The sequence below is a fragment of the Diprion similis genome, chromosome 8 (assembly GCF_021155765.1).
Source record: "Diprion similis isolate iyDipSimi1 chromosome 8, iyDipSimi1.1, whole genome shotgun sequence".
NCBI lineage: Eukaryota > Metazoa > Arthropoda > Insecta > Hymenoptera > Diprionidae > Diprion > Diprion similis.
Window position 1 is genome coordinate 24,778,522 of NC_060112.1, and position 24,441 is coordinate 24,802,962.

A 24,441-nucleotide genomic window follows, 5' to 3' on the forward strand; every position below is an offset into this window, starting at 1 on the left:
AAGTTAGCCACTTACTAACTGACGCTATACAGAAGTTAGCAAATGTGGCCTGCTTGGAACTTCATTCTAAACCCATTACGACGCGACGCCCTGCAGCGTCCCGCATGAGGTTAAATTTGGTAAAGATAACGCGACGATATATTTCAAGAAAAAATCATTATTCTTCATTTCCAGAAGAGTCTCTGATACGACACTGACAATCAAATTCATTGAACCGCAAATATCAAATCCATAGTCTTCGTTGCCAGGTTAGTTTAAGCCCAGAACGGCAACGGGAGAGGGGGGGGGGGGGGGGGGGGGCAAAAACACTCCACACGAATTTAAATTTTTGGCAGCAAACAAAGAACTTACGTTTTCGACACAGGACACACGAATCGTTGACCACTTTTTATGAACGAACGCGAAAAGTTTTTTTTGGCACGCGTAATTGGTTGTTAAAAAACGACGAAAATGAGACTCCATAGGAATCTTAAGGGGGGGATTACAGTGAAATTTGGATAATATCGAATTTTTGATTTTTTAAACGACTAAAAAAGGTGTGATTCAAAAAATTCTCCCAAAAAAATTTTTTATTACGTTTGTATGTTGTCGTGAAAAATAAAAATTTCAATTTTCTGCGATGTGAAAGTGTGTGTGTGTGTGTGTGTGTGGGTGAAAAACTTTTGGCAGAAAATTTCCAGGATACTGCTCGCTAAAGTTCCTCGCGCATAGACTTTCATCGCAGGAGATTGAAACTTTTTTTTTTTTTTCAAGCCACATACAACGATAATAAAAATTTTGTTGAAAGGAATATTTGATTCCATCTTTTTTCAGTCATTTAAAAAACAAAAAACTCGATATTCATCGAATTTCCCCCATGAACGATATAATCTAGGTACAAGACTGAGGTGCTTTTTCGCATAGTTTATTTTCCGGAATAGTTTAATAAAAACAACATAAGAAAAACAAATTATAATAATAATAATAATAATAATGATAATAATAATATTAACAACGGCATTACCGTTCTAAGGTTTAAAATCGATGATTTTATTTCAACCTCTCTGCACTACATCATCCTCCAACCTCACCAACTCCAACCTCATAGACCCCCACGGTGTTACTAAAATTAAACATCTAACAATAAGATTCGCACCAATGCAATGGCGAAGAAGAGGTGCCTAGTAACATTGGTACGCTTATGACAATTGTCGGACGGTACTGGGACAAGTGCATGTTTTAGATTTGGCCAACAACATCTATAGACGGAAGGTGGGAGGAGTAGGTTGTACTGTTTCAACTTCGACGACTTCGACTGACCACTGCCATGCTGCAGCACACGGGACGCGTAAGTATACTGTATCAAGGCTGACCAAAATACCGTTTCCTATATAACAGACCACCTATAGGTACCTGTGGCCCACTACACTGCCCGCTACTCTCGGTTCTCGGCTGCTGATCCTCCGTCTGTTAGCTTGTTCAAAGCCCAACAGACACACGTACCGTACGAATTTCACATACTATATACTGCGTATCAACGAGTTACTTACTCGCGTTATCTCTAGGGCCCGGATTAATGTGTAAATACAGATTTTTTTTTTTTTTTTTCTTTTATACAAATTATTTTCATTCCTTATCTGTTTTTCTATAGACAAAGTAGGGATGGTTGGAAGCAGAAAATTAAGTTTAGTTTCTATTTTTCATGTTTAAATATGTAGATACATATTTTGTAAATTTTAAGACATAGAATTTATACGGGTTCTGTAAGTATCATTTTTTTTTTTTTTTTTTTTGGCTTTCCATTCCCTCGATGTTGAAAGAGATGATTTACCTCGTCTAATAATTTTTTTATCATCTTTCCTTCAACATTTCTAGTTACAAGACTTTGAGAACTGTTGACTCGAATCTAAGTAGATCAAAAAAAAAAAAAAAAAAAAAAGAAAACAGCGCTGTTCAAGTATGCATAGAGAAGCCCTAGGGACTTTTCACGCCCACATTTGTATCCCATCGGAAATTCCATTCCACGTTAGTATCTATATTACAAGAATCACCTTACGGTTGTTTTCTTTCTTTCCATATATAACATTCTAAAGAGGCACGGATTGTTTTTTTCCTCAGCAGTGTTTACGCCTGCAAGAATTTTGTCGAAACTTTCTCAATCTTGTTTGACGACTAAATACATATGTATATATACCCGTTTTTCTCGATCTAGTTCGACCCGGGGAAAAAAAAAAAAACAAAAAAAAAAACATATATATTCTCAAGACGGGTTCTCCTGAAACTAACGTCTCGAGTATCTCTTCGATTTTTCTTTCCTCTCTCTTTCCCCATTCGATTCCAACTTCAGGTATAGCACAATCCGTATAGTTACTCGACGACGCCTAACAATAAGAAAGATCTCGCACCACAGCAAAATGGACTCCGGTGTTAAGGCGTTGCAGTGGTCTGCAGACCATCGACGGGACTTCCAATGATAGAAGGGCTGATCCCTGACGTCGTCGTTGGTCATGGCGTGCGTTATACGTACACGTCAGTTCGGTTCTATCGACGATGTTGCTCGTCCCTGTCGTGTCGTGTAGTGTCGTGTCGCGTTTTCCAGACACGCACACAGATGCGATTCAAATGCGCGACCTACTTAGAGCAAGAAGTTGGTAGCAGTAGATATACGGATTTCTACAAGGTGGCCTGGAACGATGACATCGATGACGAGGGGCAGAAGAGGCACGAAGGTCGTGACGTTGCAGCAACGTAACGGTGCGTTTTCTAAGAAGAATCGTTCTTTCGTCGCGATATCATTTCGACGATAATACGTCAGCGTTTCTAACTTCAAAGAGAGCTGTGTCCGGCAGAAAAAGACTTCGGATTAGGATTCGATTTTTAAGTGAATTCAGTAAACAATTTTAGAAAACCTGACGACTCTTGCGGGGCAAAAATGACGATTACGAATCGCAGGCATTGGTGAAAACAACAAACTCCTCCTCATCTTCTGGTAGGTACCGTTGTTGTTTACACGCAGGGCAGGAAACCGCTTTTTCTATCGTCGATTCACGACGACGACGATGAGGCGCTCGATTGGAACAGGTACACATCCCGAACTTTCTTCGACGTCGTTGTACCTGACTACTATCCTATAACTCCGTCGTCGACCGACGACTTTGCTAAAAATACTCATCTTGCGGTACCTGAGAGAAAATAGCTAACACTGTGCAGGGTTGGAAAGCCAAAATCTAGGGTTTTTACCATTCTATTTTTTAGCACAGCGAAACGTCAATTTTACTAAGCTAAAACTAACAGCCAGAATTTAAGCAGCCAAATGTATTAAACTTTATCGAAATAGAAAAGTATAGTTCAGTTTTATCCTCATAATTTTATAAAAATATCTCAGGGGTTCAAGGTATTTCACAAAATTTAGATTTTCGGAGTTTACTAACTTATTCGAATTTCTATTGAACATTTTAGAACATTTGGCTGCTAATTCTGGCTGCTAGCTTTAGCCTAGCCTTCAGCATAGCGGCGAAAAAATTGTTCCAACGGGCTCTTTTTACACCGCTTAGAAAAAATACAGTATCAAGTTTTTGACAAACAAGTTCATTCGTGAATATTTTCGAAATAAAAAATAAAAATAAAAAAATATGGCTCGCAGTGGGTTCTGGGGTAAAACTTTTATGACGTATTGGAAAACCATATCCTGCTGCAGTTCGCACGTAGCATTATTATTACCACGATTATTGAACACGAGCTATCAAAGTTTGAGAAAATTTTTACGTACAACGTTTCCAAGGTTTTTTTTTGTTTTTTTTTACCAAATCTGATGTTCGCTGATTTATCTTTTATTTGCAAGAAACACAGTGTTTATCTGATCATAAGTGCTACATTGCTAAATTAAGACAAAGGAATCTGAAAAAACGATGAAATACAGTGAAGCATATTCGATATTGTATGGATAATTTCTATTCTTTGCAAGTTCTTTTTCACACATAGTGTTTAAATTGAACTTCATCGACACTCTCCGGATTCTCCACAGTTTCGCACATCCAACAACTCTTCCGTGTTATAAGTGACGAAGTTTTGATAAGATTATCAACAAAATTCTATTCAACGCAAGGAAATAAATCTAAAGAAGAAAAATAAAAATAAACTTTTCTTTCTACTTGAAGAATTTTACGCCGAGTAGCAGGGATCTCGAGTAAAATTCTTTGTCGATTCTTCTTTTTTTTTTTTATACACATTTACTTCTCGTATATTTTACGATAAAATATTGCAAACTGATGAAAATTGTGCTCGCCGGCGAAATTATTTATACAAGAGCGCAAGTTTCCGGCATACCTACTCGAAAAGTGGATGATGATGTTGCCTCTCAACGAATCTGTGAACGTACGAGTATGTACATGCATACGTAGGAAGTGGCGAGTATATATATATATATATATATATATATATATATAACGTGCAGAACTCCTAGCTCGGAGACCGTCTCTGTCGTAAAAATCGATCGTCCTGAACCACCGGCCAGCACCGCCACTGACAGAGGTTCGCTGGTCGCTCAAAGGATGCTAGAGAACTCTGCTGCTCGAGTTGCAGCTGGATTATATTATTCCCAGATGAAGATGTCCGACGATCAAGCAGTGTGGTTGACCGAAAATCTCGCGAGAGAGTTTTGGGCGATTGATCGATGAGTTAAACGCGTAACAAGTATACTTGATATTCGAGTTTTCTAATTCTGTGAAACGAAACTTTGTCCAGTTTCTTACGCTGCCATCGATTAATCAGTTTTCGGGAAGAAGATGAAATAACGAGGGATCGTAATAAACGAAGAGTATCTTGCATACTTGGGTTAAGCTTAGAAATAGAAATTCGAGACCTCGTCGCTCGGGCGTAAACTGAATTTGTTGAATAATTAATTCACGATTTTTTTCTCACTTTCCCGAAGTCGATTTCCAGGTAAGATGAGAGGAACCGAGACGTATGCAACGAAGGAAGAATGATCACAGCGGGCGGTAATAAAAAGCTATACTCAGAGCAATGCGGAAAAAGTGTTGGCTGCTGAATTCCTGCGAGTCAGTGTGTCCGATCATAGCGACAAAAAAAATTCCCGCAATACCAAATTCTCTGCGTTTCTCCATGAGCGCAAATCGATCGATCGATTTCCGATTTTCAACAAATTGTCTATATACTATGAAAACTAAATTTTGGTCAAAGAGCAAAGATCTCCTCACAGAACTCGGAGCGTAATCGCAAATAAGTTATAACCAGAAACGGACTTCAGCGATTCTCTTTCCATTTAGTAATAAGTAAGCAAGTTGAACGAGGTTCGTTTCGCGTTTGATCGTAGCCTCTGTTTTTACGTTGCCTAGCGATGACGAGGCGTCGGCGGCGGCGGCGGCGGCGGCGGCGGGGAAAAGGCCAGCGGAATCTCGGTCTCTAGAAACGGGGATCGGCGATAAAGGGACGACACCCGAACGAAGCGAGACGGGAAAACGTAGAAGAAGAGCTAGCGGCGGCGGTCCGCCGGAAGGGCGATTCGTACGTACGGGCGGATAAAATTGGCGCCGTGGTTCTCAACCTGAGTGACAAAGAGGCAGAGCGGTTGATGCGATAAGGACGGTTTGATAAGCTACTCACGCCATGATCCTGGGAGACTGTAAGACGTCAGTCGTCGGTTGATTCCGTCGCACTCAGAGCGTTGAAAACGCTGGGATCATCACGTCGAGCACAGATATCACAAGCTGCGCGAGCGGAGTTAAAGCTGCGTAAGTGAAGTCTCGTTTGTCGCACAACACACACACACACACACACGGGGAAGCGCACGAATGGAAGAAGAAGAAAAAGGCGCCGCGGCTCGGCGGGAAATCCTGGGAATAATCGCGGAGCAGCCGCCGGTCGAAACTCGATCACTGCCGACCGCGGGCCTCGAGACGCGCCTTGTAGTTGTTCGGTGCAACCGAGTTTCCGTACTGAGCTCTCGACACGGCTGCAGCCGTGCCCCACTCGGCGCCACTGCCGCCAACCCCCGAGCCCAAAAGTCCCTAGCATCGGCTCCGAGTCGCGCTCGATTCGACCCAATGACGCGTCTGCGTCGGTGCCGTTCCCTCGCCTCGGGTTTACTCGGAAGGCCCCGGTTTGAACGAAAATTAGGAAACGCGGAGGGCAACGACTAGCTTACCTCTTCAAATCGGTAGCCAATATTGGTTACCCCCCCCCCCCCCCCCCCCCCCCACCCCTCCCCCCGCCCCGTCGTCCTGCAAGCTACTTTCCCTCGAATTGACCGTTTATACTCGGTATGTTAAACCTGGGTGTGCAGACAGCTGCTTACCTGATTCATCACGATTGACTGTCTCCGACGCGTATGCCTAGACATAAATATATATGTCACGGAATGCTTCGTCACTGTATTAAATGTAGGCTGGACAGGTAGAAGGAACGCTCGCGTATAATCGGAATGTAAGAGGGAAATTAGGTATTACTTATAAATGTAAATAGATAGGAATAATAGGTTGTTTCTGAGACACGGTTTAATCTCATGAATGAATAATTTTTTTTAAACATGTTTATTATGCGGTAGATAATTTTTTGATATACATATATAAATACAGTTATAAATCCTGATCGAATCAATGGCATATGTCTATCATAGTATAACAGTATGAATTACCTTCATGATTTACCTACTTTAATTCTTTGAAAATTGTTTTAAATTTGAAGAAAGTTTCGCTTCGTTATAGAGTTGATTTTATAGGCAATAAATTATTGATCGATTATAGCTGGCGACACGGAAAGTTAAGAGTTGGAAATAATATTCTTGATGAGATCAATTACGAGAAGAAATTGTTTCGTCTCACCGCAAAGTGGTCCAGCATATAGGTATATAGTGATCGTTTAACGAGTGTTATGAGGCTGCAGGCCTGATAGTTTCGAAACGGCGCAGAGCTAAATATACCTCATACTTAGCCACGTATGTTGGCAAGTGTACATAGATACATAGCATATATACATAAGCAGTACGAACGGTTAGAAATAGGGAATAGAAAATTTACGTCGTGGATAAAGAGAATCGCGCATCTTATGGTTAAGCACCTAGCCCATTGTTAATGATTTGCATTGTGCGAAATACAGGCATCCGCACACATTCCTGTGTGTACTCACCAATGTATAGGCCTTAGAAACTAAACAGAAATACGAAACCGTTCATCCTAAAACCAACCGTAATCCTTTCTACTTAATTATTTCCTGGCACATTGTTATGAGTATATATATGCGACATGTATATCGTACCTTTACGGTAGGTATTAATCTAACCATAGATGACATGTACAGGATCGTAAACGACCCCCAGCAGACTTTCGAACTGCGCTCCTAAGTTAGGAATTGAGATTATCGCGTTAATACTTACGCTTATACTACAACAAAACTTTAATGAAATTAAATCTGCTCTTCAACATTCGTTTTTTTACTAAAAAACGAACAGATTTATGTACTCACCAGTCTCATTATTGCTTTTAGAACGATTTTACGAACAAAAAACGAGTGGGGTCGTCATCGACTCATTCATGAGTTGCAAGGTGAAGAAAAGATACATGTGTCTTGGGTCGATGGAGGAAAATTAATTAATTTTCCATTCGGATTTGCTATAGTTTGTTTTTCAGAGAAATAAATAAATGCTAATGAATAATTGCACAGCTTCGACACCTTTTCATTGTGTCTACAGAATTGTGCACGCTTCTATGGATATTCAGTTTTCAAAGTTTAACTGCTTAATTTAACTCGAATTTTAAACAGGGTTTGTATATCTTAAGGTGGATTGAAAAGAATTCATTTCGGAAAGCAAAAGAACTTCCGTTAACATTAAGCTTATTTCAATTTGCCCAAGTCTAATATATACATATATTCCAAATTTCAATTATCATTCATTAGGCTTGGAGATTTACTTATGGTAAAGCGTGATCGTTTTATAATCGATGCACTTCGCTATGCCCAATAAAACACGGTCGTATCTCCCTGGAGGCTCAAGAAAAAAAAATCCTTTGCTCAATTTGTTACGGCCTGATAAATTCCGCAAAGCGCTTGTAATATATTTCCAGTTTCTACAGACGATTGTAGTCACACCGACAACGGCTGGCGTGCGAAATGTAAGATCTGACCATCGACGACCGCGTTTGTAATACAATAACCTTTTACCGTGGGTAAAATTAATCCTTCATCAAACATTAACCGTACTTCTGCAGCAGCGTATTGTGCTGTACATTAAATTCTCGCACCCGGACTAAACGACCGGTGTAAATAATTGGGTCGAAGGTCGACCTTACGAAGCACTGCCCAGGCAGAAGACGATAATTCCAAAAAAGAAACCAGAGCAAAGAAAAGAAACAGAAAAAAACCCGAAGACAAGATTACCGCACGATCGTGCGTAGAACGCTCAGCAGGCTCGGTTTCTCAATGAAAGAGATCAAGGATCAAGGGTAGAGAAAAAAGCAGCGACCACAAAACTCGCTCGACTTTGCCTAGGGACTTTTCGTCCCTCGGTTGGTACACCAGCGGCGCGAGGCGCGCGGTGATTGGCTAGCGACGTGAAACAGCGGACGATCGCGAGAGCGGCCATCTTTCCTTGTTGCGCGGTGCGTTTGCGCAGTTGGTCTCTTTCCGCAGCGCCGACGAGAAATCAGCGAGGTGAACGCAGCCGCGAAGCGTAACGCAACGACTCAGCGAGTCGGTAGTCGGCGGCTCGAGCAGCTCGCAACACGGAAAGTCGATCGGTGTCAGTGTTAAGGACAATAAACCGTGGTTTGAGAAAGAAAGATAAGCTGGCGGACGACGAGAGGGAAATTCTCGATTTCGGAAGTATGGAGTAGAGCCAGACCGAGTCCTCGGGCCGACGAAAGGTAGGATAATCGGCGATATAAACCGAACAGAATTCATTCGACCTGTAAAAGCGCACGCAGACGCTTCCAAGCTGTTCTATTCGTCAACGTCAGCCAAGTGTCAGTGAACCCGTGCAACACGCGGCCACAGTCGGCTCTTCCTTCCTTACTCTTCGCTTTTCCTTCAGCCGCGGATAACGAAACGCAGGACGTGAGATGGTCGCCTCGTTCCCATATCAGCCATACACGACAGTCTGCTGTCGAACCCCAATTTTCTGACAATCCTGACACGAGACGAGCGCTTCTCGACCTCTGCGATGTGCGCGAACACCCTGCGCACACGCCTGCACGCGTACAGCTTCATTCGAAGGACACGTGCATCCCGGTTACTGATCGACAATTTCAACGAGGCCAAAGGGGTCGTCCTGTCACTTGCTGCACACAAGTGTTAGCTCATCCGGTGAATCGATCATCGATCATGATTACACGAGATCGGCAAACTGCTTGCAAATTAGATTTAGGATTTTCGGTTGACACAGTATATTCACATTGATACGGAACAAGGCAGGAGAGTAAATTTAAAATTGAAATAGAGGATGTAATAATATGTGGATTCAATAAGATATGACTTAGTTATATTGAAGCCTTGATGAGCGTCACAACAAGTCACGGCTTTGGTCGATCACAAGCGGCCGACATGGATGGCAGATTGATAGTCCACTCACCTAACAAATCTATAATAATAAAATTACATAAAATCGGCCTTAGCCAATTAACAAGGAACTGCGTTGGGCATTAAGTGTGTCGTTATGATGTGTGCGAATGGTTGAGTTTATGAACGGTTTTTGACGCGTGGCTAATATGTTTATGCTATCGCTCGCACTGTTTTATTATCATTTTCTTCGCCGTTTTATTGTCACGTTCTATTTTATTGGCATCTTCGGTAGCTCTAAACCAAGACTACAAACTGTTGGCCTTCGATAAATTTTAATGCTTCATAGATTAAACATGTCGTTTTCACACTGACATACTTACGGGAAATTGTTCCTTTTGCGCTAAATTACTAACACTCGTACTTTGAAATTGAATATTAGTGTAACGTTTCTGTGTTCTTCTCTAGAATATTCTGTCCACAGTTATTCGCACATACATAATAATATAAAAACAATCGATTTGTGGAAACAACGATCGTCATCAATGCTGTTCAGAAGTAGAAGCGGAAACGTATTTTTTGGTATAACTTACACTTCAATTTGCGCTCATCCAGACCATCCAACACGCTGGTTTCGTTATAATTTATAAGCATTAAACCAGCAACTTCTCTGCAGATTAGATTAACCGCGTTATTTACTCTGTCGATCGATCGCAGCGCCTCTACTACAACGCGTCTCATAATTCGCCTCCCCTTCTTTTTCCCTCGTTTTCCTTCTTCCCGCTTCCGCAGCCGTCTCTTTCCTCGTGTTACACATGTTACACATGTTCACAATTGTATCCACGTCTTCGTTTCCGTCAAACCAGGTTTGCCACTTGGTGGCAGTATTGCCGCGAAGAACAAACAACCGGTAGAACCGAAACGGTGGTTTCGAACTCAGTTCGATTCTTACTCCTGAGCGATCGCAACCCGTTCTATTCTTCTAACCGTTCTCGCGGACTAGTTCGAATTTTGAAAAATGTTACCGCTACTCAGGCACAGAAACCGGACCGCGAGCAGTGAAGAAACCCCAGAAAATCCAGAACCGGATTCCCCGAAACACGAATGTAACTATCCGACGTATAGTATCAATTCAATTTCCCACAACGTTATTATGGGGTAGAATTAAATCACGTTGAAGTTAGTAACATTATCGTAACGATTCATGCTGACGGAACACCGTTACTTCGCCGTTTTGGAATTGTCTGAAATTCAGTAAACGGTAATAAAACAAAACACACTCAACTTCGAAATCTTAGTTCAATCAGAATCATTGCAAAATTAAGAAAACAGTCATTACGTTACCAACTTCAACTTCGTAGAATTAACCGGTAGTGTTTACACTCAATACTCGTCTCGAGATCGGGATACGAGTATTTTCGACGAATCATGGAAGAACGTCTGTCTTCGTTTTGTTCTTTTGTTTTTGGCCCTTGTCAAGTCCGGACAAAAGCCGAAGTTTTCGCCGTCTCGTAAAGTATGGCCCACTTGTGAATACGGCACCCTGACTACGTGGCTCACAGGCGCGGGTGTAAAATATCGAGCTGCAAAATTAGCGAGGAAAAGACACTAAGGAAGCACTTCATTAGTCGAGTACCCGGTAAACTTTACACTCCGGTTTAGAAAATTTTCTGGAATATCGCCGAATCCAAGTACTCCTTCACTCTACATTATAGTACCAAAATCACCAATTTTAGTCGTTTATTCCAGATTTGTAACGTGGAAAATCCCTTTTGAAAATTTCTATAGTAAATCCATAGAATCCATCCAAATCCGTTTCAAATTCCCATGGATTTGCCGGATTTCTATACGATCCCATCGGGAATTGGAACGAACCAGATGGATTCCATGTGTTCAAATTTCTTTTTTCACTAGGACGTTTTCTCTAGGGATATATACCGCAAGGGTTGTTCAAAACGTGAAAAATACCTTGTTTATTGTGAAATTATTGTAAGAAATATTTTCTACATGTGAGACCAATTTCTGAACGGCGGAAAAAACCGATCTCGTCAAATTGTTCACCCCGGCTTCTTCTAAATCATTTATTGTTGGTAAGCAATCCTGAAATTACCTGAAATGCCTCCAGGCTTTATATTTGTGTAGTATTTATACACTGATGCATGCAAAAGGGAAACATTCCTTTGCATTACATTTTAACTTTTACTCTCTCGATTTGATTCTTTCATTTGAGGAATTCAGAAAGGCTTTGACGACTAAAAATAAGGTAAAAATTTCAATGATGTTGATGATCAAGTTAAAGAATATACACAATTTTTCTTATCTTTAAGTTATTTGTCATATTTTCGACAGTGAAAATCAGTGGTATTCATCGCTTTCTATCGCCCTTAATTATTAACATTTCTTTAATGCAAACCACTGATTTTCATGATCAAAAATATAACAAAGGACTCAACAATAAGAAAAATTGCGTACGTTTTCTGGATTGTTCATAAACGCCATTCGAAGTTTTATCTCATTTTCATCCGAATTTTGCGAATCTTTCAGTTGTATTTTCGCCAAAATACTTGTAAAATATTGTGGTAAAAAAAGCATATTTTTTGATACTTTAAACCTTCCTAATCCACTTAAAGTCATCAAACTCTATAAGTTTAACCGAAGACTAATTAAACATCATATCATACCTATATACAAAAATTTTATTCTATACAAAAGATTAACATAGTCGGATTTGCATGGATATTAACTACAGCCTCCAAATAAAATCAATTCTATCTAAAAAGTTGGGCCGAGTTTCGTTTCGCGAAAAGTTTTCTCATCGTCGAGGCAAAATATATAATACGTGTACCTTTGTATGTAATTAGAATAATTTTTAAGGAAATGAGATTTTGGAATTTGAGTGTGTTTTGTTTTATTACAGTTTGCTGAATATTAGACAATTCCAAAATGGCGAAATAACGCTTTTTTCTCAACATGAATCGTTACGATAACGTTACTAACTTCAATTGATAGGATTGTCGATACAAAAATTGCTTTCCTATTCCCAAGTCTTTTCATAAATTGGCTAAACACCCCGAGAATATAATCGTGTGATCTACAGAGATCCTATCACCCACAAGATGCATCTGATCGTTGTCCTCGCAAATATTTTCATTCCAATATTTTTCCACCGTCCACGCATACCTATTCATACTCAAAGGTGTCACGTTATTTTCATCTAACGATTCAAAAATATCTACATGACAATATGTTGAACGTTCTGATACGTGTTATACGATACGACTGTTTTTACGACCGACTATACGTGGCACGTTTTTTTTTTTTTTTCCATTTACACGATCATCCGACTACGCTAGTAATGACTTTCCAATTTTCCGTTATTACCTCGGTTGCGCGCAAGCTCGATTCGAACAGCAACCAATGACAAACTTCATTTGCCAAACTGATCAAGCGTCGACTAAAGTCTGCGCTTCAAAGGCAAAAAGTCATTTCACACAGTTGTTCATAACTGAGCAGTGTTACGATACGTAATTCGCAATTTTCAACAGCTGTGTTCACCTGAGTGGCGGTTAATCGGCGATTTGCAAATTTCGTCGAGAGCTGTACAGATCGTGCAAATTTTCTTTTTTCTTTTTTTTTTTTTTCGCAACGGTTCCGCTCCTCGCCGTGAAAATTTCTCGCACGTGTTTTTTTCGCGATAGAATTGTGTGTTCGGGTGGTAAAAAAATTGTCCTAATTTTATGGAATTTAAAGTGAATCAGGGTGTGTATAGCTGTATCATCGATTTTAGAATTTGTTTCATTCGTTTTGCTTATTACACTGTACGTCTTTGTTTTTATATGTTTGTCTTGTTTTTTTTTTTTTTTTTTTTGTGAAACATGAGAGAAAGGAAAAAGAGAACAATATTACATTTCTCGTAATTAATAGATTTTATACTAGAATGGAGACACTCGAAAAGACGAATTCGTGTCTTCCACGTTGCAAAAGATGGACAAACATCGATGTTGAAAAATTCATCGTTGAATTCGTATTGTATATAGCATTATATACAGCACTTGTGTTAATTCAACTGACTAAATAATTGAGAACACACGTTGAAACGTATATGTAAATGAATATTAACGCTATGAGCCCGGATGTGTTGTTAATAATTCCATCACCTGTCTGAAGAATGGTTATAAATGAAATTCCTCAACAATGTTAATTTACATTTTATATTCTGTGAAACTCGACGTTCAACGCCGGTAGATTGTAGGCAACCGAAGTTACATTTTTGATGCACGGTTGCCTATCTGCCGGCGTTGAGTAAAAAAATTAACAGCAAAAAACTTTACTTAAAAACTAATCTTTAATAAAAATTTCCTCCTCAGCGATGAACGGTTCTCGGCTTGGCAGAGGTCGGGGTGGCCGACTCGCGATCTACGCTGGAAGTCTTGTGGCCCTCCTGCTCCTGGTGATCGCGTATCGCGCAGCCGTCTCGGAGATGGCGAGGCTGCGAGAAATCCACGTCCAGTGCCTCCACGACAAAGAAACTTTGGCTGCGCAGTTTCAAAGTAAGATATCAGAGTGAAAGCGAGAGAGAAAGACAAATTAGCAAAGATATATTGAAATCAAAATTTGAAATTTAAACTATAATTAAGAGATGAGGCTTAAGTTAGTAACGTTATGGTAATGATTCACTTCTCCGTGAAATCGTCATCTTCCCCCCCCCCCCCCCCACACACACATTTCATTACGTTAAAGTTACTAACTTCAGCGTCGTGACGAGAATTGCGTTAACACATGAACACTGATGTTCCGCAGTGATATCCGAGTACAAGATGCGCATCGAGAAGGATCTGGCGGATGAGAAGAGTGCGAACGCTGCCGCCAAACAGGAACTCGAGCATCGGGCGACGATGGAGAAATCGCAACGGGACCAGGACCTCGTCGAAGCGAATCATAGGTACAACTCTTTGCAGCAGGAGTTCAAGACCATGGAGGTAGAATACAAGGACTTCCGGGACGAGTGTGGGACCAGCCAGAAACAGGCGTCCGAGGAAAGGACCAGGCTCGAAAGGACCTTGGAGGAGCTCAAGGTCGAGGTCAAGCGGGCGCAGGACGACAGGGACGCGGCGAAGAACACCCTCGAGAACTTCAAGAACAAGTATCTTGCCGTCGAAACCGACAAAGACAGATTCGAGCATATGTACAACGATGTGGTTAGGAACAATGACGTGGTGGTTATGGAGAATCAGAAACTCCAGAAACATGTTTACCAGCTCGCACATGAGCTCGACGAAATGAAGGTGAGTTTGAAATCCGGTTATCCGTGTCGGTGTTTGAACGGAGATTGCGATAGTTATGACAGAAAAAAATGTCAGGATGCTAAGTTTGCAAGGACGTGATCAAACGCGGTCGGAGTTAAAGTAATAGTTAAAGTTAAAGTAAAGTAAACGATGGGAAAGGTGAAAAAACCGTTTGAAACAATTCCAGCAACTTTGCTTACGCCGATGATTGTGAACATGAATGAAACGACATTTCTGTTATGTGATTAAACACAAGATAAGATGTGAAATATTTGAGACAAGGTTTTATCATCAGATATTTCAAAATGTTTACACTCCGGTGTTTTTTATACGATTTAAACGTTTTAAGGCTCATTTTGTTCGATGATCAGATTTTCATAGATTCTCTGAAAAAGTATTCAAGAAATTTTTTAATTGTTGAAAGAAGATCTGTTAATTGTATTACACTAAGACAAATTTATTTTCATCCACTGCAGAGATAAATATTTGTAAATTTTATTTCTTTCTGGCTACTCCTGGAATGAATAAAATAAGCCGAAAAACTTTAGAATCCGATTAAAATATTAAAGTTTTCGAAAATTTTGAACTTAGTGATTATAAAAGTGTTTCTTAAATTTATGGTTAAACGTGACCCAAACATATTCATCTTCACGTCCTTCGCATAGTAAGAATATCGTTATTTTTTTTTTTTTCATTATCACTGGTGCAAATAGTATTTCAAATAGTAGTTCTCAAACCTTTTTTTTATCATTAACAAGAGTCAATGAATTACTGATAAATCTTATACGGCTCAGACATTCCTTTGAGACCACCTTGAATCCTTGAGATACCTCGAGATCCTTAGATAATTAATTTTTATGTTCTTATTAACTTGTCTTTCCTTTTCATTTGTCGCAGAGATTCTGCAGCGGCGGTCAACCCGCCCATCAGGGTGACCCGAACGAAACGGCGGCGAAGGAGGCGGAAGGAGGTCAAGACGCTGGAGGAGCGATGAACCTGGCTAAACCGCCGGCTCCGCAACAGGTAAGTCCACCAAGCGACGGCGCTGGAGGTCCGCCGCATCCGATTCAACCGCCCCAGGATCACGTCCCGATTCGTCCTGAAGACGGGGCGCAGGTCGACCCGGCGAGCAACGTCGGATTCGAGGTGGACGGAGGGGTCGTCGTTCCAGCAGGGCCGAACGCGGCGGAAGAGCTGGACCGCGCGGCCCTGAATGATAACGGGAACAAACCGCCCTCGGAAAACGTCGCGGATAATCCGAGCCAGAATAACGCAATACCGAACTCGGGAAACGCCGCCGACAACGACGGGAACGTTTTGGCCGTCCCGAATATCGCACAAAAAACGTCGAGCGCCGGGCCTCCCGGAAACGACGATCCTCAGGCCGCGCAGAATGTTCCAATAGTGAAGATCGAGGAGCAGGGTCAGGTCGTTCAGGACAGACCCGAGACGCATTGATCTAACCTGATGAAATGACCGGAGCGCGGTTTCTAGGCGATTTATACGACGACGGCTAATTTTACAATGTTGAAGTGAAGTTTGAAACGTTAACGTAAATCCAGAGTGATTATTACTTGAAAAGCCTGGATCTTTGGGGATTTTTTCTTCCTCTCGCGGAAAAATCTGAAATTCTTTTGGCAATTATTTTCATTCCTTTTATAGAAAAGCTTGAAACTAATGAGAATGAAGCTAGTAAGGTTAACGTAGCGAAACATCAAGAGGAAAACTGTTGAAAACTCATTATTCCATAATTTTATAATGACTTTTTCAAGGAGTTGGCTTTACAAATATAATTATATTCCGTTTATCATGGTTAAATAAATATACAGACATTCCTCAAGGTGTGAAGTAACGACTTTTCTTAAACATACATCGTTACAGTATAGCTTTACTATTTTCATCCTCATTGAAATCATGGAACATTTTCTTTTCTCTTAGAATCAAACGTGTTTTCTTATTACACTCTTCGGGCAACCAACTTTTTTTTTTTTTGTTGTAAACAAATTATTCCATCTATTGAAAATTTTGGCAGGCAAATAAATACCAAACGAAAATACTGAAAGTTGTCGAGAAAAAAAATATAATTCGAAAAGTATTATGATTAGCATTATGCAGTTTGCAGTCAACACTCTGATAACAAGAATTTGGGGGGGGGGGGGGGGGGGTATATCCAATATGAAAATGCCTTTGAAAGAGTTGAGTATGAAAAATGTTTGATCATGTTTCGCTTTATGAACGTTTAGTGTATTTTTAACAAGCCTCAAGTTTTGAAATTGCGATTTTTCTCTTTCATCTAAAAACGAATCGCTGCAGTGACGTTGAGAATTCGAAGCTCGTAATTACGATTGAATTTTACACCACTGAGTTCGTATCAACTCGAAATCATGCAAAGCTCGCTAATCACTGAATTCTATCGTGCGATTGTATACTTTGAATGTTCCGAGTATCAATCAACCGATGAATTATACACCCGCTTCGGTTATTCAAGGGAAGATTTATACTCTCTTGTCGAGTACTTGCCACGTAACCACCTAACTTCGCATCTCGTAATATAATTGGACGCGTATATTAGAGACGGGACCGATTTTAGTCAGCCCAGTTTTCGTAACTCTGCGATAATTATAATATACATTCCTTGCGTCTCTTCGGTTAGTTTCTTGTTTTGTTTTCTTTCTTTCCTCTTAAGGGAAGTCTTCTCTTTCTTTTATCCGAAACAGTAGAAGGATTTTTTGATTAAATTTTCAAAGATTCAAATTAGAAATGTCTAACACCGACAAAAATTCCTAAATTTCAAAGGTGCAAAATATTGATAAAAACAAATTTCGTTGCGACCTACAGCTGCACGTTATTTCATACCTTTACTGTGTTTTCTTCGTAGAAGCACGACTTCGAAACACTTACTTGTGGTCTTTTGGAGGGCTGATCTTTTACTCTGACCTTACATAACTACTCATAATAACAGCGTGATCATTAAATTCGACTTTTACAGTTTCTGCAATCATAATATAAAAATCTATATATATCCTAGAACTTATTTTTATATCAACGAAACTGTTTAATAGCCTGAATCCGAAAACTAGAGGTACATAAAATGTCTATTCAGTTTAATAGCGTGTTACATCGTTATATACATTAGACGTTATAGGTAATATGTAATATACAAACATGTAGGCAATAATTTTCTGCTGTTGTTACTGCATCCTCACAGATTATTTACACTACACATAGTAACTATTGTATGTATGCACCTAGTTATTATTTTATTACTATTTACTTCGCCATGTGTTATATTAATGTAGAATCCTGGTGGCTTTGGGATGTGATTTGCGACTTTTCCCTGCAGTACGTGTGCAATCGTTTGTCTCGAAAAAATGGCTGGAAAACCGCTGTTTAGTTTATAGATTATTCTACCCGCAGGGCACCTTGCATGACACATCGTTACATATTTTTGTGTATTAATCATCGACTAACCGTGGCTGCAATATTTTAATTTTCTATTCTTTATTTTTCTCTTCATTTTTTACTACCTCGATGAGAAGATTTTTAAAATGACCTATTTTTCTCTCTCTTTTTATTCCTTTCTTTATTTCTAATTTGGAATTGTTCTCTAATCATAGTCATCAATAATTTGATCGATTCATTGTACTTTCCTCAAAAAATCAAACTGTAAGAAAACTTTTCAAACGTGCAAAGCTTTTCACTCTACAGTTATAGTATGTAGTTTAAACTTTTCGTTAAAAGAATAAACAACCAGAGGAATGCATATTGAAAACGTTAAACAACTGCATATAATAAGGTTTGATAAATATAGCTCTATCTAACGATGATACATATAAATAAAGTTTCATGTACGCAATAACCAAAACTGTTAACATCGCATGTCAGAGAAGAGATTTTCAAAGATAAAACGTGACGAAATTTCATAATCATAAAATTCGCGTGTATCAAATTCTTTTCCTACTGACAACAATTAGTTCGTAATAATTGAACTGTGAAAAACTTGAGACAATTTCTAAGCATCAAAAATACATATCTACACGAATATGTCAATAAAAACTCTGTCCAAACGAAGTAGCTATCTTTTGATGTACAATGGGAATCGTAAAACGACAAAAGAAAAAAAAAAAAAAAAAAAAAAAAAGGTGAAATATATATGTTTATATATTTATATAGATTGATTATTATACAGTTAACGAAGGACGTGCTACGCCTTGAATGTGCCTGTACATTTGTGTTACTTAAAATATTATAAATAATAAACTGTTATCATTTTTACTTGCTTGCGTGGTTTTTTTTTTTCTTTTCTACTTGTTATACACACACGTATCTATATACATGCATATTGTATATTGTATAAATGCACCCGCACCTAACTACATTAAGTACATTATTATGTACATACATATCGATATCGCGTATAAGAATTTAAAAGAATTTTTCGAATTAAAATCAATTTCCCGCCAATTTTATGTACCTGCTCTATTTTTTTTTTTCTTTTACTCTTCTTTTCTTTTCGATATATCCTTCAAAATTCAGATTCGATTGTTTTTATTCATTTATTTATTTATTCATTTATTTAATCATTAACCTAATTCTTGCATGTTTACGTTCTCCGAACGATTCTTTTGGTGTTATTTTTGCTGATAATAATTATGTAATTCAGTGGTTGTAGTATATAGATATTTAATTAACCTTGAGCTTGCTCTGCGATGCACGATCTTATCATGTGACAAGGTATTAATTTAGGATACTGTAAACTTTTTTTTTTTTAATTTAAAACCATTTATTAATTTGTCACTTCTCTTCTCCTTTCTACCTTCGATCGACTTTATTAATTTAGTATACATGTATGCGTGACTTTGTTTATGATATATTGCTACATACTGTTACAATTGTTTACCTGCGATTCTTCATCATTTTTGTCTCTTCGCTTCTTTACCCAATTTTGTTTCACTTTTTGTCCTTGGACGGTGCTTGTTTTTGCATAAAAATACTAAAAAACAGTTTTTGACGATTACACGATTAAAATGATGGCTTTAATCTGAATGAAGCTGAAATTTTTATAGTTTAATATAACACGACGAATTTCGACGGAAAAACTTTTAATGTTCAATTACAGCTGAACAAGTATAAAGTTTTAGTCAATAATATTTACTGCGAAAGAATAAAATCTCCAAGGCTTACATCCGGCGCCCCCCACACCGGTTTTTCCGGAAGTGAATTTAATAAGACTCTGAGAAACTTTACGAATATGAAAACGATTCGTTCGTCGATTTGAATAAATTTTTTCGAATATCTCATTCGTTTATTATATTCTCGAAATATCTTTTTCCTGCGCATAAGTGAAACAATTCATATATTACGTCGGTAAAATTTTACAGAAATGTATTATAATTTATGCTATTATATATTCACACTTTAAAGATTTATCAGAAAAATACTGATAATCACGTAAGTAGTAAAACTGTGCATGATTTTATTTAAAATAGAACTAAAGCTTCTATCTTATAATTTGCATGAGAATTCTTTCGCATCTGGTTCGGCAAAGAGAGAAGAAGACAAAGCCATACAATCGTCTTATCGTTAAAATTATCGCAGAGTTCTCGTAAACTTGGAGAACTAATAAATCAGTCAGGAAATATAAATTATCAACGATTAAAGTCAGAAAATTTAACTGAGTTTTCACTTAAATTTCAATTAAATCTTTGACACTATTGATTTCCCATCGATCTTCCAGATATGTATAAAGTATTTCAAAAAATCACCTGAAATCATCGAATGTCAGTGAAGATAAACCGGTAAATTTCAAATCGTCGAAAGCACGTGACGAGATGTATTTCAACGGAATGTTGACGAATTGAAATCATTTCGACGATTTCCAACGACTTCGGTTAACTCAACGATTCTCTTTTACTACGAAAAAAATTTCGGTCATCAAATTTCCTTCGATTTAAGGATATACGATGTGAAAAATAGTTGAAACAAAACCGTGTACATTCAACCATAAAACTTCCCATGATGGAAGTTTGAAAAACTGTTAACTTTAGTTGAATTCGCTATTTTTTTTTTTTTTTTTTTTTTTTCTTCCACTTGATCATACATTTTTACCCGTTAAATTCGTGAACTTTCCGAGTGAACGACCTCATCCTTACAGAGCACGTCGACGACGACGCTGAGGGTGCAGGCAGCGCAGGTCGGCGACGGTTCCTCGAAGTCGAGTACGAAGGGGTCGACGCAACCTGGAGAAAAATCGTCTCCTGGTGTTCGGAAGGTGAAACTCCCCGCCGGAGTTCCGCCCATCCCGATGTTCGAGGCTGAAAGAAATCCCGCGGCTACGAATGAAGGGAAGATTGAAAACGGCCGAGGAGATGCCGCCGATGTTCCATTCGAGGAGGAAAAGCCCCTCGGCCCCGTCGTCGATAACCAGGTCGCCAATCCTCCTCGTTTACCCGCCGCACAACGTCATGCCGGGGAACAGGCCCAACCTCGGCAGGAGAGCTGGGCCCGACCCCCCAAAGTAGCCCCGGGCGTCCAGGAAATTGGCGACGAGTTGAGCAACAGGGAAAAGATACCAGGGTGAGAAAAAAAAATATGCTAGGTAGATATAAGTGTAGGGAAGGGTGAGGCAAAGTGGGCCCCTTAAGAAAATGATGAAATGAAAATGAATAATGAAATACAATTTCGGATATATTATATATCGTGGTGATAATGCCAAAAGGGCGTATACATTTTTTTTTTTACAGTCTTTATCTTGAGAATAAGTGGACGGAATTATTGGCAATGGGGGGAAAAAAAAAAAAAAATTAAACCCCCTTTTGGCATTTTTTTTTTTTTTTTTTTTTATGTAAATATTGTTAAATAAACTAGAAGAATTTATTCCATATAAGATTCAATATAATCAATTTCATCACGTTTCGATTGGAAGATGAACTGTTTTTATCACTCCACGTGAAACTCGTCTTGTACGTATAACAAGACGGAAGTCGAACTTGATACTGCAGACTTGATTCTGGAATTAAAGTTCCTACCAAAGTGTCGTTCGAATTTTTGTCGTAAAGTCTATATAGCCAGTTATAAAGACGGTCAAAGATAAAGTTCTACGTATAAAGTGACTAATTATAACTTAAGAAACGTTAGAGCTTGCGGATTTTACTCAACGGACAAGTTTTGCAGAGAATCGAGTAAAACAAACAAACATAAAAGAAATCAAATCTTCTCCATGTTGTCGAAATGAGAAAACTTCGGATCTCGACAACGATCCTTTAAAATTCATTTTCACAGATATCCTTCCGTTGAGAATGTTTCTTTTTTTTTTTTACTATGAACAAGTTTTGTCAGGTTCAGATACAGAGAGAAAAAAATGTTTCTTACAAACTAAACACTCTGGTGTACAAAAAAATTTTTACTCTTTATTTTCAACGTTTTTTACTCTATAGGCTCGAGGAGACGGGAATTCAACAAATTGCTGACGGTGTTGAGTACGGTCAGTACGGTGGTGATTACGAGAAGGATTCACCGGTGAAAAATAACGATCTACACTTGGAAGAAGGAGAAGAAGAGGGAGAAGGTGAAGAATTTAAATAATTATTTAATTTTAAAGTTATTCTATATATTATAAATTGAGACCGGGAAATTTAAGTATTTCACTGATAAGTGAAATCAAAGATTGACGATATTGCAGAGCTTTATTATCTTATTTTTATTTTCAAGATGGAGATGACCCGTTGGACTATCCGATACTCGAAGGAAACAATCTCAAGGCTGGAAAGAATCCGGAATGAGAAGCAACAAGTTAAGACAAAAAACTTCCTACCAGGATAAATTCACATTGAGTTACACGTCGTGTACAGTGAGCTAATCAAAAAAGGAACAATATGAACGTTGCGGGTGTGTCAGAACATGGCGAGAATGTTGATGAATAACGTCGTAACCAAAACAAGAAAAAGAAGAAGAAGAAGAAAATAGGCCATTCGATGAATGGTTAAATACCATTTAAATACTGAACTCATACGCAGTAGCGTAATCGAATAGTCGATGACGGTATAATAATAAATGAAAAGATTCAAATATTAACGGTGAAGGTTTGACATTAAACAATTGACATACAGTTATAATAACAATAATGTAAAATAACGATAGTGATTTTATAGAAGAATAACGAATCTCCCATCGACTTATATCAGCGTAAAAAAATAGAGAATACGAAAGTAAAATAATACACTATTGTATAAAAAAAGAGGGGGGGAGGGGGGGGGGTTAATGCAAAATATTGGCAGATCAATAGTTATACGGTACGTTGTTGTTCGAATGGACTGATGATTGATTATAATAGTCTTGTAGGGAATAGACTGTATTTTTGTAGAAGAATAATGTTGATAGTCGAGGAGAATGGATGTATGAGTTACAGAGAGAACAAAAACGGAGTGCCCAATTTTTTATAACGAAGCGATCGTGACTGAATCTGATCACTAAGCGTGCCGAGTTTTACTTTTTAGCCTATTCATTTATAAATTTTAACACGTTTCACACAAATTTATAAACGAATTCGTGACACAATTGTACAGATATAGATTAATTCCATATTAATTGAAAAAGCGAAGAAGGCTTACAAATTTTACCATATTCATACTGATACATAATAATCGCATAATTATTTTTCACCATCGATAATATTAGCTTTAAGTTATTGTTTTTTTCTCAACGAACAAAATCACCTTAAAAAGTCTCACGCATTGCGACTATCAATTTTTTAGTTGTTAATTAATTTTTATTCATCATTCGGGATTTATATTTTACATTCGTATTTCTTTTGAAATATTGTCTAAAAATCGCGTGTAATATTACGTGGCGTGAGTTGTTATTATACACGGTAAACGCGATTATGTCTGTTACGAGAAGTTCAAGGATGCGTATATAAATATTATATGTACATTATATATACTATATTGTTAAACTAACACGAGGAGGTTATTGCATAACGAATATTCCGATTTTTTCAAATTTATTCAAATGCAGGATCGTTATTACCGATACAATTATCTACGCCTCTCATTAGCATAAACATTTGAGTGAGAAAAAACTGCGATTTCGTCAAAATCGGCGAAAGCTTATCGCAGGAAATATAATATTTGCGTATATCGATCCTGCATTGTTTCTATTTCATCAAAGCCTTAATATTATATCGTAATTCTTTCCACGTAGCTCATAAATTGGACTATTATTTTCTTTTTTTACTTTCATAATACCTTCCTCTTTACCGAGATATGAAAAAGTCCGAATTTTTTTTTTTAGCAATTCGGTAATACGCGGTATGCAGTAATCTCGATCTACGAACAAAATTATACGCACTATGCACTGTAAATAATGTTCTTTTTTTCGTAATAAAATCATAAAAGTTATAGCCTCAACAGTTATATAAATACCACGCACACTTCCCCAGAGAGACAATATAATAATTTCTTCTGAATTTCGAATCAATCAGATTCTGATTCATGGTCAGGTAAATATACGACAGAAGTGATTTTTAAATCTTTACAACGACAACAAACCGGCACTAAATGATAATATGCTTAAACGCTATAAGAATAATGCGAGCTTGTACCATACAAAGAGATCATATCTGCTAATTCCGTGAAAAACGTGCAAGGTAAGCGATAAACCAAACGAACAT

At 38.3% G+C, this 24,441-nt stretch overlaps 1 protein-coding gene and 1 long non-coding RNA gene across 2 annotated transcripts; both read left to right on the forward strand.

Moving 5' to 3' along the window:
• Positions 1-223: 223 nt before the first annotated feature.
• LOC124409766 lies at positions 224-24,186 on the forward strand. The gene is made up of 3 exons (XR_006929539.1): positions 224-234; positions 2,621-2,626; positions 23,372-24,186. It is a non-coding gene; the product is annotated as an uncharacterized LOC124409766 (long non-coding RNA).
• LOC124409757 lies at positions 10,383-22,569 on the forward strand. The gene is made up of 7 exons (XM_046887586.1): positions 10,383-10,592; positions 13,854-14,036; positions 14,287-14,771; positions 15,669-15,794; positions 20,926-21,347; positions 22,208-22,338; positions 22,482-22,569. The coding sequence occupies exons 1-7, from the start codon at positions 10,505-10,507 to the stop codon at positions 22,550-22,552; spliced, it is 1,506 nt and encodes a 501-aa protein (XP_046743542.1). The 5' UTR covers positions 10,383-10,504; the 3' UTR covers positions 22,553-22,569.
• Positions 24,187-24,441: the final 255 nt, after the last annotated feature.

Coding starts and splice junctions, on each gene's coding strand:
- LOC124409757 (XM_046887586.1), top strand. CDS start 10,505: ATGTTACCGCTACTCAGGCACAGAAACCGGACCGCGAGCAGTGAAGAA. Junction 14,037..14,286: donor TTTGGCTGCGCAGTTTCAAA/GTAAGATATCAG, acceptor GATGTTCCGCAG/TGATATCCGAGTACAAGATG. Junction 14,772..15,668: donor ATGAGCTCGACGAAATGAAG/GTGAGTTTGAAA, acceptor CATTTGTCGCAG/AGATTCTGCAGCGGCGGTCA.